At 47.9% G+C, this 12,908-nt stretch overlaps 1 protein-coding gene across 1 annotated transcript; it reads left to right on the forward strand.

Annotated features, from left to right (window-relative positions):
- Positions 1-233: 233 nt before the first annotated feature.
- On the forward strand, positions 234-1,391 carry LOC126076500 (basic salivary proline-rich protein 3). Its single transcript, XM_049884991.1, has 4 exons — positions 234-298; positions 400-684; positions 780-966; positions 1,059-1,391. Exons 1-4 carry the CDS (start codon positions 234-236, stop codon positions 1,389-1,391), a joined length of 870 nt encoding a protein of 289 aa, XP_049740948.1.
- Positions 1,392-12,908: the final 11,517 nt, after the last annotated feature.

The following is a 12,908-nucleotide window of genomic DNA, read 5'->3' on the forward strand; positions in this document are numbered from 1 at the left end:
CACAAGGAAACAGGAGCCTCAGAGACTGGGGCAGCGGGCAGGAGACACCGGACTAGGGGAGCAGCTGTGGCCTCCCCTGGGGGGATAATGCAGCTAGGGAAAAGCCAGGTGTGAAGGGAGGCAGGGAAGGGCCAGGCTCTTGAGGGACAGGGTGCAGAAGGCCGGGCCAGGAGCCAGGGCGCCCGGGCGGAGGGGCAACCACGAGTGATTCTAGGACAGACCAGGCAGGCGACATGGCCAGCGGAGAGGTCGGGGCATTGGGAGCAGAGCCAGAAGGACGCAGGAACTGGGCAGGAGGGTGCGCGGGTGGGAGCTCGAGGGTCGGCGCGCTCCTCGCCTCTTCCACAGGCTCCCCTGGCCCTGGGCTACTGGCGTGTCTGTCCCGGCCCCGGCCCCCAGACGGCAATGCGGACCCCATGCTCCCCGAGCCCCCGCCGTCCGGGTAGTGCGGCCGCCCTCCGCGCGGGCTCAGGGTAACAGCGTTCGGCTCCCCCCACCCCGGGCCCCGGGTGGAGACGCTGAGGGGTCCCTCCCCCGGGGCGGGCAGACAGGGCGCGAGGGGCTGCGGGGTCCTGGGAAGCCAGGGGCGCGGAGTCACTCCCGGGTGGGTGCGAGCTGCAGGCGCCCGCCGCCCTGTCCCCGCCCAGTCCTCCGGGTTCGGCTTCCTGGGGCGCAGGGAGGCGGGTGGGGAGGTGGCAGAGGGAGGAAGCGGGAGGTGTGAGGCAGCCGGGGACTCTGCAGCCTGGGGCAAGCCCCCTCCCCCTTCCGCCTGGACCCAGCCTCACCCAGGCCTGGGGGCCTCCTGCCCCACCAGAGTCCGCGCCACGCCCTGAGGGTGCCCCTGCAAATCCCGGGCACAGAGAGCCCCGGAAATCCGCCCTGCCGACCCGCTGCCCGACGCCCCGCACCCTCCCTCCATTCCTCAGATACACCGACGACCACGGGGGGCTGATACGTGGACGCAGGGTGAGCCTGCCCTTCACTTGAAAGAGTCTAGGGTCACTGTTGCAGAATGGACCCGGGGGTTCAGGCGACCCTTGTCGTGCCCCCCCCCCCAGGCCTCCCACCCCCTGCTGCCCTGGCCCCAGAGTAGATCTGAGCAGCGAGCTGGGCCCCGAGACCCCGACCCCGACAAACACAGCAGCCCCTCCTCGCTGTGGTTATTCTTATACCAGCAGCCCAACCTCAAGGAGCCACGCCCCAGCTTCCTCCTGGGGCCACACCTGGGCTCACAAGACCCTGAGAACCGAGTCCCACCACGGCCGGCTGCGACCTTGAGGATTTCTCCCCCGCCCCCCAAGCTCAGTGTCCTCATCCCGGAGAGGAACGATGACGCTGTCTTCTGCCTGAGGAAGTGGCCACAGGTGAAGGGGAACGCTGACGCTGAGTAGTCAGTGACCCTGGGCCCTCTCTCCCTGCACCCAAGCCTTCCAACCCAACAACCTGACAGCCTCCCTTTGCTCTAAAGGACCACTCCCACCTGGGCCTGTCTGGGGTCTTCTCACTGGGCCTGGTGGTGGAGCCCCCACTCCCAGCTAACTTGCTGCCCAGAAAGGAAGCCCTGCCCGGCCCCCATGCATGGAGGACCAGGAAGCAGGCGAGGTTCTAGGTCCATGGCAATGTGTGGCCCCCCTCCTACCTCCTAGAGTAACCATGGGGCCTCCAAGCCCAAGGGCCACCCACTGCACAGGATTGGCCATGTCCACCCCGCACCCCCACCGGAGGCTCCACAGCACTGCCATCCATCTATCATGACTGGCCTTGAGCACCCCCAGTGCCAGACCACCAGCCCCATGCCCCATCACACCCCAGGAACTTGCTCAAGGTCAACACCGGAATCACAGCCAAGCATAAGTTTGTTGTTGTTAGGTTCCCTCAAGTAGGTTCCAACTCACAGTGACCCTATGTACAACAGAATGAAACACTGCTGGGTCCTGAGCCATCCTAACGATCCTTGTTATGCTTGAACCCATCGTTGCAGCCACTGTGGCAATTCATCTCTTTGAGTTGTTGTTAGGTGCCATCAAGTCAGTTCTGACTCATAGCAACCCTATGCACAACAGAACAAAACACTGTCCAGTCCTGCACCATCCTTACAATTGTTATGCTTGAGCTCACTGTTGCAGCCACTGTGTCAATCCACCTCATTGAGGGTCTTTCTATTTTCTGCTGACCATGTACGTTGCCAACCATGACGTCCTCCAGAGACTGACTGAGTCCTCCTGACAACACCTCCAAAGTATGTAAGATACGGTCTTGCCATCCTAGCTTCTAAGGAGCATTCTGGCTGTACTTCTTCCAAGACAGATTTGTTTATTCTTTTGTCAGTCTATTCTTCGACAACACCACAATTCAAAGGCATCAATTCTTTTTCAGTCTTCCTTATTCATTGTCCAGCTTTCACATGCATATGATGGGATTGAAAACACCATGGCTTGGCTCCAGCGCACCTTAGTCTTCAAGGTGACATCTTTGTTTTTCAACACTTTAAAAAAGGTCCTTTGCAGCAGAATTTACCCAATGCAATGTGTCTTTTGATTTCTTGACTGCTGCTTCCGTGGCTGTTGATTGTGGATCCAAGTAAAATGAAACCTTTGACAACTTCAATCTTTTCTCCATTATCATGATGTTGCTCATTGGTCCAGTTGTGGGGATTTTTGCTTTCTTTACGTTGAGGTGCAATCCATACTGAAGGCTGTGGTCTCTGATCTTCATTAGTAAGTGCTTCAAGTCCTTTTCATTTTCAGAAAGCAAGGTTGTGTCATCTGCATAACACAGGTTGTTAATGAGTCTTCTCCAATCCTAATGCCCCGTTCTTCTTCATATAGTCCAACTTCTCATATTATTTGCTCAGCATACGGATAGAATAGGTATGGTGAAAGAATACAACCCTGGCACACACCTTTCCTGACTTTAAACCACTCAGTATCCTTTTGTTCTGTCCGGACAACTGCCTCTTGATCTATATAAAGGTTCCTCATGAGCACAATTAAGTGTTCTGGAGTTCCCATTCTTCACAATGTTATCCATAATTTGTTGTGATCCACAGTCGGATACCTTTGCATAGTCAATAAAACACAGGTAAACATCCTCCTGGTATTGTCTGCTTTCAGCCAGGATCCATCTGACATCAGCAATGATATCCCTGGTTCCACGTCCTCTTCTGAAACCAGCCTGAATTTCTGGCAGCTCCCTGCTGATATACTGCTACAGCCATTTTTGAATGATCTTCAGGAAATTTTGCTTGTGTATGATATTAATGATATTGTTCTATAATTTCCACATTCGGTTGAATCACGTATCTTGGGAATAGGCATAAATATGGATCTCTTCCAGTCAGTTGGCCAGGAAGCTGTCTTCCATACTTCTTGGCATAGACGAGTGAGCAACTCCAGCACTCCATCCCTTTGTTGAAACATCTCAATTGATATGCCATCAATTCCTGGAGCCTTGTTTTTCGCTAATGCCTTCAGAGCAGCTTGGACTTCTTCCTTCAGTACCATCGATTCCTGATCATATGCCACCTCTTGAAATGGTTGAATATCGAATAATTCTTTTTGGTATAATGGCTCTGTGTATTCCTTCCATCTTCTTTTGATGCTTCCTGCATCATTCAATATATTCCCCATAGAATCCTTCACTATTGCAACTCGAGGCTTGAATTTTTTCTCTAGTTCTTTCAGCTTGAGAAACACCGAGCATGTTTTTGCAATGTGCTTCCCTTTGGTTTTCCATCTCCAGCTCTTTGCACATGTCATTATAATATTTTACTTTGTCTTCTCTAGCTGCCCTTTGAAATCTTCAGTTCTTTTACTTTATCAATTCTTCCTTTTGCCTTAGCTGCTTGACTTTCGAGAGCAAGTTTCAGAGTCTCCTCTGACATCCATCTTGGTCTTTTCTTTCTTTCCTGTCTTTTCAGTGACCTCTTCCTTTTTTCATGGATGATGTCCTTGATGTCATTCCACAGCTAGTCTGGTCTTCGGTCACCAGTGTTCAATGCGTCAAATCTATTCTTCAGATGTTGTCTGAATTCCGGTGGGATATACTCAAGGGCATAGTTTGGCTCTCATGGACTTGCTCTGATTTTCTTCAGTTTCAGCTTGAACTTGCATATGAACAATTGATGGTCTGTTCCACTGTCTGCCCCTGGCCTTGTTCCGACTGATGATATTGAGCTTTTCCATCATCTCTTTCCACAGATGTAGTCAATTTGATTTCTGTGTGTTCCATCTGGCTAGGTCCATGTGTATAGCCGCTGTTTATGTTGATGAAAGAAGGTATTTGCAATGAAGAAGTTGTTGGTCTTGCAAAATTCTATCATTCAATCTCCGGCATTCTTTCTATCACCAAGGCTATATTTTCCAACTACTGATCCTGCTTCTTTGTTTCCAACTTTTGCATTCCAATCACCAGTAATTATCAATGCATCTTGATTGCATGTTCAGTCAATTTCAGACTGCAGCAGCTGATAAAAATCTTCTCTTTCTTCATCTTTGGCCCTAGTGGTTGGTGCATAAATTTGAATAATAGTCATATCAACTGGTCTTCGTTGTAGGAGTATGGTTATTATCCTATCACTGACAGCGTTGTACTTCAGGATAGATCTTGAAATGTTCTCTTCGACGATGAATGCAACACCATTCCTCCTTAAGTTGTCATTCCTAGCATAGTAGACTATATGATTGCCCAATTCAAAATGGGCAACACTAGTCCATTGCAGCTCACTAATGCCTAGGATATCGATGTTTATGTGTTTCATTTCATTTTTGACAATTTCCAATTTTCCTAGATTCATATTTGGTATGTTCCAGGTTCTGATTATTAATGGATGTTTGCAGTTGTTTCTTCTCATTTTGAGCCATGCCACATCAGAAAATGAAGGTCCCGAGAGCTCGACTCCATCCATGTCATTAAGGTTAACTCTGCTCAGAGGAGGCATCTCTTCCCCAGTTGTATTTTGAGTTCCTTCCAACCTGGGGGCTCATCTTCCAGCACCATATCAGACACTTTTCCGTTGTTATTCATATGGTTTTCACTGGCTAATTCTTTTCAGAATTAGACCTCTGGGTCCTTCTTCCTAGTCTTTCTTAGCCTGGAAGCTCCACTGAAACCTGTCCACCATGGGTGGCCCTGCTGGTATTTGAATACTGGTGGCATAACCCCCATGTCTGACAGTTTGTTGTACCGTGGGGGCTTGTGTGTTGCTGTGATGCTGGAAGCAAAAGGTGGGAACCCCCTAAAGACTACAGTACATCATGAGTGGAGGGCCGCCAGGCTGCAGAGGGTGCAGGAGAGCCAGTCTTTGGCCTTGGTCCACCTTGCAGTGGCTGCTCAGCCCTTCTTCATTGCCAAGTGTGCGCTGAGCACAAACTCCATGCACACCCATTGTCCTGTACCAGGCGCCAGTGATGTGGGTGCCATGAGGCAAACTCCCCCTGCCCTCCTGGGGCTTGCAGTCTGTGCTTACACTTGTAAAACTGCCCCAGGAGTTCACATTTTGGTTGCGATAAAAGAAAAGTTAAGGTACAGTGTCTTGGGCACATTGAAAACGCTCAGCAAAGATCTACTAATGAATCCCCCAAACAGTTTCAGGGGAGTCCTGGCCCAACGATTAGCTGCGCCCTTTCCCTTCCAAAGTGCCTCATATGGGCATTAAGCCAGGTGACTTAAAGAACACGCTCCTTCTTGGAGGCACCAGAGGACAGGCCACAGAAGGTGGAACTGGGAGACCCAGAGGTGTGGGCCATTGGCTGCTGTGTGTGTAGCTAGGGATCTGTCAGTTCACACTCCAGGTGCATGTCCACTAGTGGCGTGGCTCTGGGCAGTGGTTGCTCTTCTGCTCTGGAAACCTTGCCTTTCTAGCCCAGCTCAGGACCTGGCAATTGTGAGGACTCAATCAGCCTGCTCTGAAAGCTCTTAGTGAGAGTTTGTTCTTCTTGGACTGCACTTTATATACCTGTCCACACAACAGGGAAGGCCCTGCCCTCAGGAACTGTGAATTCTAGTAGGGGAGGCAGACCACCTGCTAGTCAATATGTGACACGCCAGAGAATAATTGAGTCAACAAAGCGAGAGACAGAGATTGGGGTGCTAGTCTATAAAGCCTCTAGGATCAGGTGACAATTGAGGCAAAGATGTCTGGGAAAGAGCATTCCAGGCAGAGGGTACAGACAGTGCAAAGGCCTGAGGTAGGACGCCAAGGAGGACTGTCGGACTAAGGTAGAAGAGGCAGGGCGGGGGTGGTGACAGAAGGCAGACAGTGTGGGCCTCGATGTCATCATCATCAGGATTCTGCATGAAATAGGAAGAGGGGCCCCGCCGGTGCGATGGATTGCTTTTATATGGCCTTTTTCTCCATGGTCTTGTAACTCCCAACAAATTATTGGGTCGTCGTTGTTGTTAAGTGCCATTGAGTTGGTTCCGACTCATAGTGACCCTATGCACAACAGAACAAAACACTGCCCGGTCCTGCACCATCCCCACAATTGTTGCTATGCTTGAGCTCATTGCTGCAGCCACTGTGTCAATCCACCTCACTGAGGGTTTTCCACTGACCCTGTACTTTGCCAAGCATGATGTCCTTCTCCAGAGATTGATCCTTCCTGACAACATGTCCAAAGTATGTAAGATGCAGTCTTGGCATCCTTGGTGAGCATTCTGGTTGCACTTCTTCCAAGACAGATTTGTTTGTTCTTTTGGCAGTCCATGGTATATTCAATATTCTTTGCCAACACCATAATTCAAAGGTGTCAACTCTTCTTCGGTCTTCCTTATTCATTGTCCAGCTTTCACATGCATATGATGTGATTGAAAACACCATGGCTTGTGTCAGGCACTTCTTAGTCTTCAAGGTGACATCTTTGCTCTTCAACACTTTGAAGAGGTCCTTTGCAGCAGATTTGCCCAATGCCATGCGTCTTTTGATTTCTTGACTGCTGCTTCCATGGGTGTTGATTGTGGATCCAAGTAAAATGAAATCCTTGACAACTTCAATCTTTTCTCCATTTATCATGATTTGGCTTATTGGTCCAGTTGTGAGGATTTTTGTTTTCCTTATGTTGAGGTATAATCCATACTGAAGGCTGTGGTCTCTGATCTTCATTAGTAAGTGCTTCAAGTCCTCATAACTTTCAGCAAGCAAGGTTGTGTCATCTCCATAACGCAGGTTGTTAATGAGTCTTCCTCCAATGCTGATGCCCCATTCTTCTTCATATAGTCCAGCTTCTCGTATTATTTGCTCGGCATACAGATAGAATAGGTATGGTGAAAGAATACAACCCTGACACACACCTTTCTTGACTTTAAATCAATCAGTATCCCCTTGTTCTGTCTGGATTACTGCCTCTCAATCTATGTACAGGTTCCTCATGAGCACAATTAAGTGTTCTGGAATTCCCATTCTTCTCAGTGTTATCCATAATTTGTTACGATCCACATAGTTGAATGCCTTTGCATAGTCAATAAAACACAGGTAAACATCCTCCTGGTATTCTCTGCTTTCAGCCAGGATCCATCTGACATCAGCAATGATATCCCTGGCTCCATGTTCTCTTCTGAAACTGGCCTGAATTTCTGGCAGTTCCCTGCCGATATACTGCTGCTGCCGTTTTTTAATAATCTTCAGCAAAATTTTGCTTGTGTGTGATATTAATGATATTGTTTGATAATTTCGCATTCAGTTGGATCACCTTTCTTGGAAATAGCATGTATATGGATCTTTTCTAGTCAGCTGGCCAGGAAGCTGTGTTCTATATTTCTTGGCATAGACGAGTGAGCACCTCCCACGTTCAATCCCTTTGTTGAAACATCTCAATTGATACTCCGTCAATTGCTGGAGCTTTGTTTTTCGCCACTGCTTTCAGAGCAGCTTGGACTTCTTCCTTCAGTACCATCGGTTCCTGATCATATGCTACCTCTTGAAATGGTTGAACATCGACTAATTCTTTTTAGTATAATGACTCTGTGTTTTCCTTCCATCTTCTTTTGATGCTTCCTGTGTAGTTTAATATTTTCCCCCTAGGGAAAATAGGAATCCCTCTAGGATTCTATGTGGAAATATTAAATTATTGGGTTGGAGTATGCAAATAAGTTGCTTGTGACCCACCAAGGGGATTGGACAGCTTGTTAAGAATGCAAATAAGGTGATGGAACCCCTATGGAGGTGGGATTATGCACATAAGGTGTATGGAGCCCTAACAAGAGTATTGGTCTGTTTTGCCATACTGCTAGCCTTAAAAGAGAGCTAATTCCAGAGCAGAGGGGGACCTCCCTACCACCAAGAAGAAGAGAAAGGAGTGGAGCACATCCTTTGGACCTGGGGTACTTGCGCTGAAAACCTAGTAAACCCAGGAGACAGGTAAAGATAGAGCTGTTTAACACCAGAGACGGTGCAAGATGGCAAGAAGCAGTGGCAGAGAAACAGTGGTGGCAGAACCAAGAGACCAGCATGAGATGGTACAGTGGGCTTCCTGGCCCACGAAGCAAGGCAGTTACAGCGGGTGTGCCAACCCATGAAGTGAGAGAGCTGAGCAGTTTCAGGCAGGAGGCTTCCTGGTGGAGTGAGGTGCCTCTGGGCACTTGTCAGCAGACCAAGTCATGCTAACCCATGGAGCAAGAGAGCCAAGTGCCTTTGAGCTGAGGCTTACTGGTGGAGTGGGGTGCCTCTGGGCACCTGTCAGCAGAGCTAGGCTTGCTGATCCATGGAGTGAGACAGCTAAGTGACTATTGGCCGATGCTTACTAGCAGAGTGGGGTGTCTCCATGTACTTACTGGCGAAACAAAAAAGTTCTGTAACACTTGCCCAAGGTGGGTTAAGGGGCTGAGGGGCCATGGGCCAGATAAAGAACTGCCTACAGGCACTGCTAAGAAGAGGCTGTCCTAATCAAAGAACTGCATCATGAATCGTAACCTGTTATATCTCTAATAAAGTCTGTAAATGTAATTACGGTTTGTGAGTTCTCTGTGGCCATTGCAATGAATGATTAACACCAGCAGAAAAGAAGACAGTGCCATAAGAGGTACAGCTGGTGTTAGAATTGGTTACAAAGTTGGAGATGGGAGATATGTCTGACCTCCACCTAACAGGAATCACCTTTAGGCTGATGCTGATGGTGATTCTCTTTCCCCCTCATCAAATTAAGAGGAGGTCAGATGCTCCCACCATGCCATTTTTACAGCTGGTGTCAGGAGTGGGATTCATTGAAATGGCTCCAGAGTCATGGAAGAATGGGACTGTGTAAGAATGAAGGCATGGGAAGGGAAACTTTTGATTCATAGATGGTTACTTTGATTGTTACCTGTAATGGTTGAAAGGAAATTACGAGATGTTATGCTGCAGCTGAGGGGAGAAAAGCCACACCTGGAGTGGCTTGCAGTAAAATTCAGGCTGGTTAAACAAGATAATTGATAGGGTACCAAGGCCTTTCAAAACCTCTCAGCCAGGGGCCCAAGGCCATATGCATACAAATGGGAAGATAGTCAATGTGTAGAGAAGATGAAACTGGAGTTTTTTTTTTTTTTAATGTATTTATTTCAGTGTACTATGGATATTGAATATTTCTTCTACCTAGTGTAAAATAGATCTAAATGTATAATGGATGAATATTGGGTATTATACATTATAGGTATTTTTTAATACATTATAGACAGCATGTAGTTCCACCTTCAGCCAATACTTGATTGGATATGCTAAAAGGAGAACTAGGATTTGCGTGTAAGAAACAGGATGTTTGTTTCAATCTACTAGCCCTGTATATACAGTATTGGGGGCTTAGGCCTAAAACCTAAGCCCAACCTAGAACCTTCAGAATCAGAAAATTTGCATTTGAAAGGATATGCAGACTGTGATGGTTAAGGTTGTGTGTCAACTTGGCTGGGCTATGAATCTCAGTGGTTTGGCAGTTATGATGTAGTTTGGCAGCTATGTAATGAGGTAATCACCTCCATAATGAGATCTGATATAATCACCTCCATAACAAGATCTGAGATAAAGTAATCACCTCCATGATGAGATCTGTTATGAGCTGCCAATCAGTAGAAAGGGAGTTTCTTTGTGGGTGTGGCTTGCATCCAATATAGGTGCATTTTACGGCAAAGCTTGCTGGCTTTTGCTTGCTCTGGATCCCGCGGCTGGTTTCTCATCTGACCTGCAGTTTTGGGGACTTGAGGTAGCGGCTTGCCTGCTCATCTTGGGATTTGTCAGCCTCTGCAACTTGTAAGGCAGCAGCCTGTTGTCTAACCTGCCTATCTTGGTTCTGCAGCTATGTGAGTCAGGAGAAGCTGTCAGCCTGACCCACGGACTTGGACTTGCCAGCCTCTATAATCACACGAGCCATTTCATTGATATAAATCTCTCTCTCTCTGTATACATATGTGTATCACATCAGCAAATGAAGGTCCCGAAAGCTCGATTCCATCCATGTTATTAAGGTTGACTTTATTGTGGGAACTCAGCTCTTCCCCAGTCGTATTTTGAGTGCCTTCCAACCCAAGGGGCTCATCCTTGAGCAGTATATCAGATAATGTTCTGCTGTTATTCATAAGGTTTTCACTTGCTAATTTTTTTCAGAAGTAGACCACCAGGTCCTTTCTCATCTGTCTTAGTCTAGAAGCTCAGCTGAAATCTGTCCACCATGGGTGACCCTGGTGGTATTTGAATACTGGTGGCATAGCTTCTAGCATCACAGCAACAAGCCCCCCCAGTAGGACAAACTGACAGATGCGTGGATCCACAATCAACACCCATGGGAGCAGCAGTCAAGAAATCAAAAGAAGCAACATTGTATTGGGCAAATCTGCTGCAAAAGACCTCTTTGGAGTGTTAAAAAAAAATAAAGATGTCACTTTAAGGACTAAGGTGCATCTGACCTAAGCCATGATATTTTCCATCACCTCATATGAATGCAAAACCCTGGTAGTGTAGTGGTTAAGTGCTATGGCTGCTAACCAAAAGGTCAGCAGTTTGAATCCGCCAGGCGCTCCGTGGAAACCCTGTGGGGCAGTTCTACCCTGTCCTGTAGGGTCGCTATGAGTCAGAAGTGACTCAACGGCAGTGGGTTCATATGAATGCAAAAGCTGGGCAATGAATAAGATCGAAGAGTTGGCGCCTTTGACTTACGGTGTTGGTGAACAATATTGAATACACCATGGACTGCCAAAAGAATAAACAAATCAGTCTCGGAAGAAGTACAGCCACAATGCTCCTTAGAAGCGGGAATGACAAGGCTTCATTTCACATACTCTGGACACGTTATCAGGAGGGATCAGTCCCTGGAGAAGGATATTATGCTTGGTAAAGTAGAGGGTCAGCAAAAAACAGGAAGACCCGCAATGAGATGGATCAACCCAGAGGCTGCAGTAATGGTGTTGCAACGATCACAAGGATGGCACAGGACTGGGCAGTGTTTTGTTCTATTGTACATAAGGTCCCTATGAGTTGGAATCGACTCAACTGCACCTAGCAACAATAATAACAAAATTTGGATTTCATGTAATTTTCACATGAAAATAAAGAATGAAATATTCTTATTTTGAAATGCATAGACCTTCTGAGCTCATGAGCCATATAAATACAGGTGGCAGGTTGGTGTGGCCTACTGCCGTAACTTGGTGACCCCTGGTCTATACAACAAACACTGCTGTTGTGAGCCAGGCAGCATCTAGGAGTGGGGACCCATCACGCTGAGTAAAAGAAAAACCAAAACCCAAAACTCAGATCCCAAGAAGGTTAGATAATAATTAAGTAAATGATAGAGGTTGTTTGAAGGTACTAAATACTTGCCCGCCTGGTCAGTCCAGTGGTGGCTTGGCGGTGATCCAACCAGTAAAGGGGGAGAAGGAGATTGGGACGTTCAGAGCAGAAGGGTGCACGTCCTGACTCGAGTTATTGAACTAAACCAATAACTTGTTGAAAGACTTCCTGGTCATTACGTTCAGACACTTTAGGCGAGCATCTGTTTCCTCTCTGTATGCAGTGAGTGGTGGCCTAGAACAAGGCCACACATGAGGGGCCACATTCAGCCCACAGAGTTTATCTGCTCTGCACAGAAGTCTGCATTAGTTTCCAACACTTAAAAGCAGGAGATTTTGCATTAAAATCCAAGGGCCAAATTCCTGGGTGGTGAGTACTTCCTCCTTGCCACCTCTAGTCCAAGGGGCCGCTCAGAAACCCTCCCACCACCCCTTAACCCCACCCCCACCCCAGTCCTGGTCACCCAACTTCTGCTGGACCACGGATTTAATCCCTACTAAATTAAAAAAAAAATTTTTTTTTTCTACCATCGAGCTGGACAATGAATAAGGAAGACTGAATAAGAATGGGTGCCTTTAAATTATGGCGTTGGTGAAGCATATCGATTATTGAATATACCATGGACTGTCAGAAGAGCAAACAAGTCTGTCTTGGAAGAAGTACAACCAGAATGCTCCTTAAAAGCAAGGATGGCGAGACTAGGTCCCACATACTTTGGACATGTTATCAGAAAGGATCAGTCCCTGGAAGACCCTCAGTGAGATGGACTGACACAGTGGCTGCAACGAGGGGCTCAAGCATAACTATTATTAGGATGGGACAGGACTGGGCAGCATTTCCTTCTGTTGTACATAGTGTCCCTGAGCCCAGTCCACTGAGGGCACCCTAACACCACCATCAAGAGCTTGGCTAACCAAAAGGTCGCCAGTTCCGGTCCGCCAGCGCTCCTTGGAACTCTGTGGAGTAGTTCTGTCTGTCCTATAGGGTCGCTATCAGTCAGTACCGACACAGCAGCAATGGGTATGGTGTTTTTTTCCCCTACGGTCACCGAGGCGAGGGCCCGTGCAGGCGCCCTTATCGCCGTAGACTTAAGGGCTTGAACAGAACGGAAGCCCGGACGAGGCAGCGAGGCGCGCTGGTGCCCAGCCGGTGCGACCGG

This window comes from Elephas maximus, chromosome 4 (assembly GCF_024166365.1).
Source record: "Elephas maximus indicus isolate mEleMax1 chromosome 4, mEleMax1 primary haplotype, whole genome shotgun sequence".
Taxonomy (NCBI): Eukaryota; Metazoa; Chordata; class Mammalia; order Proboscidea; family Elephantidae; genus Elephas; species Elephas maximus.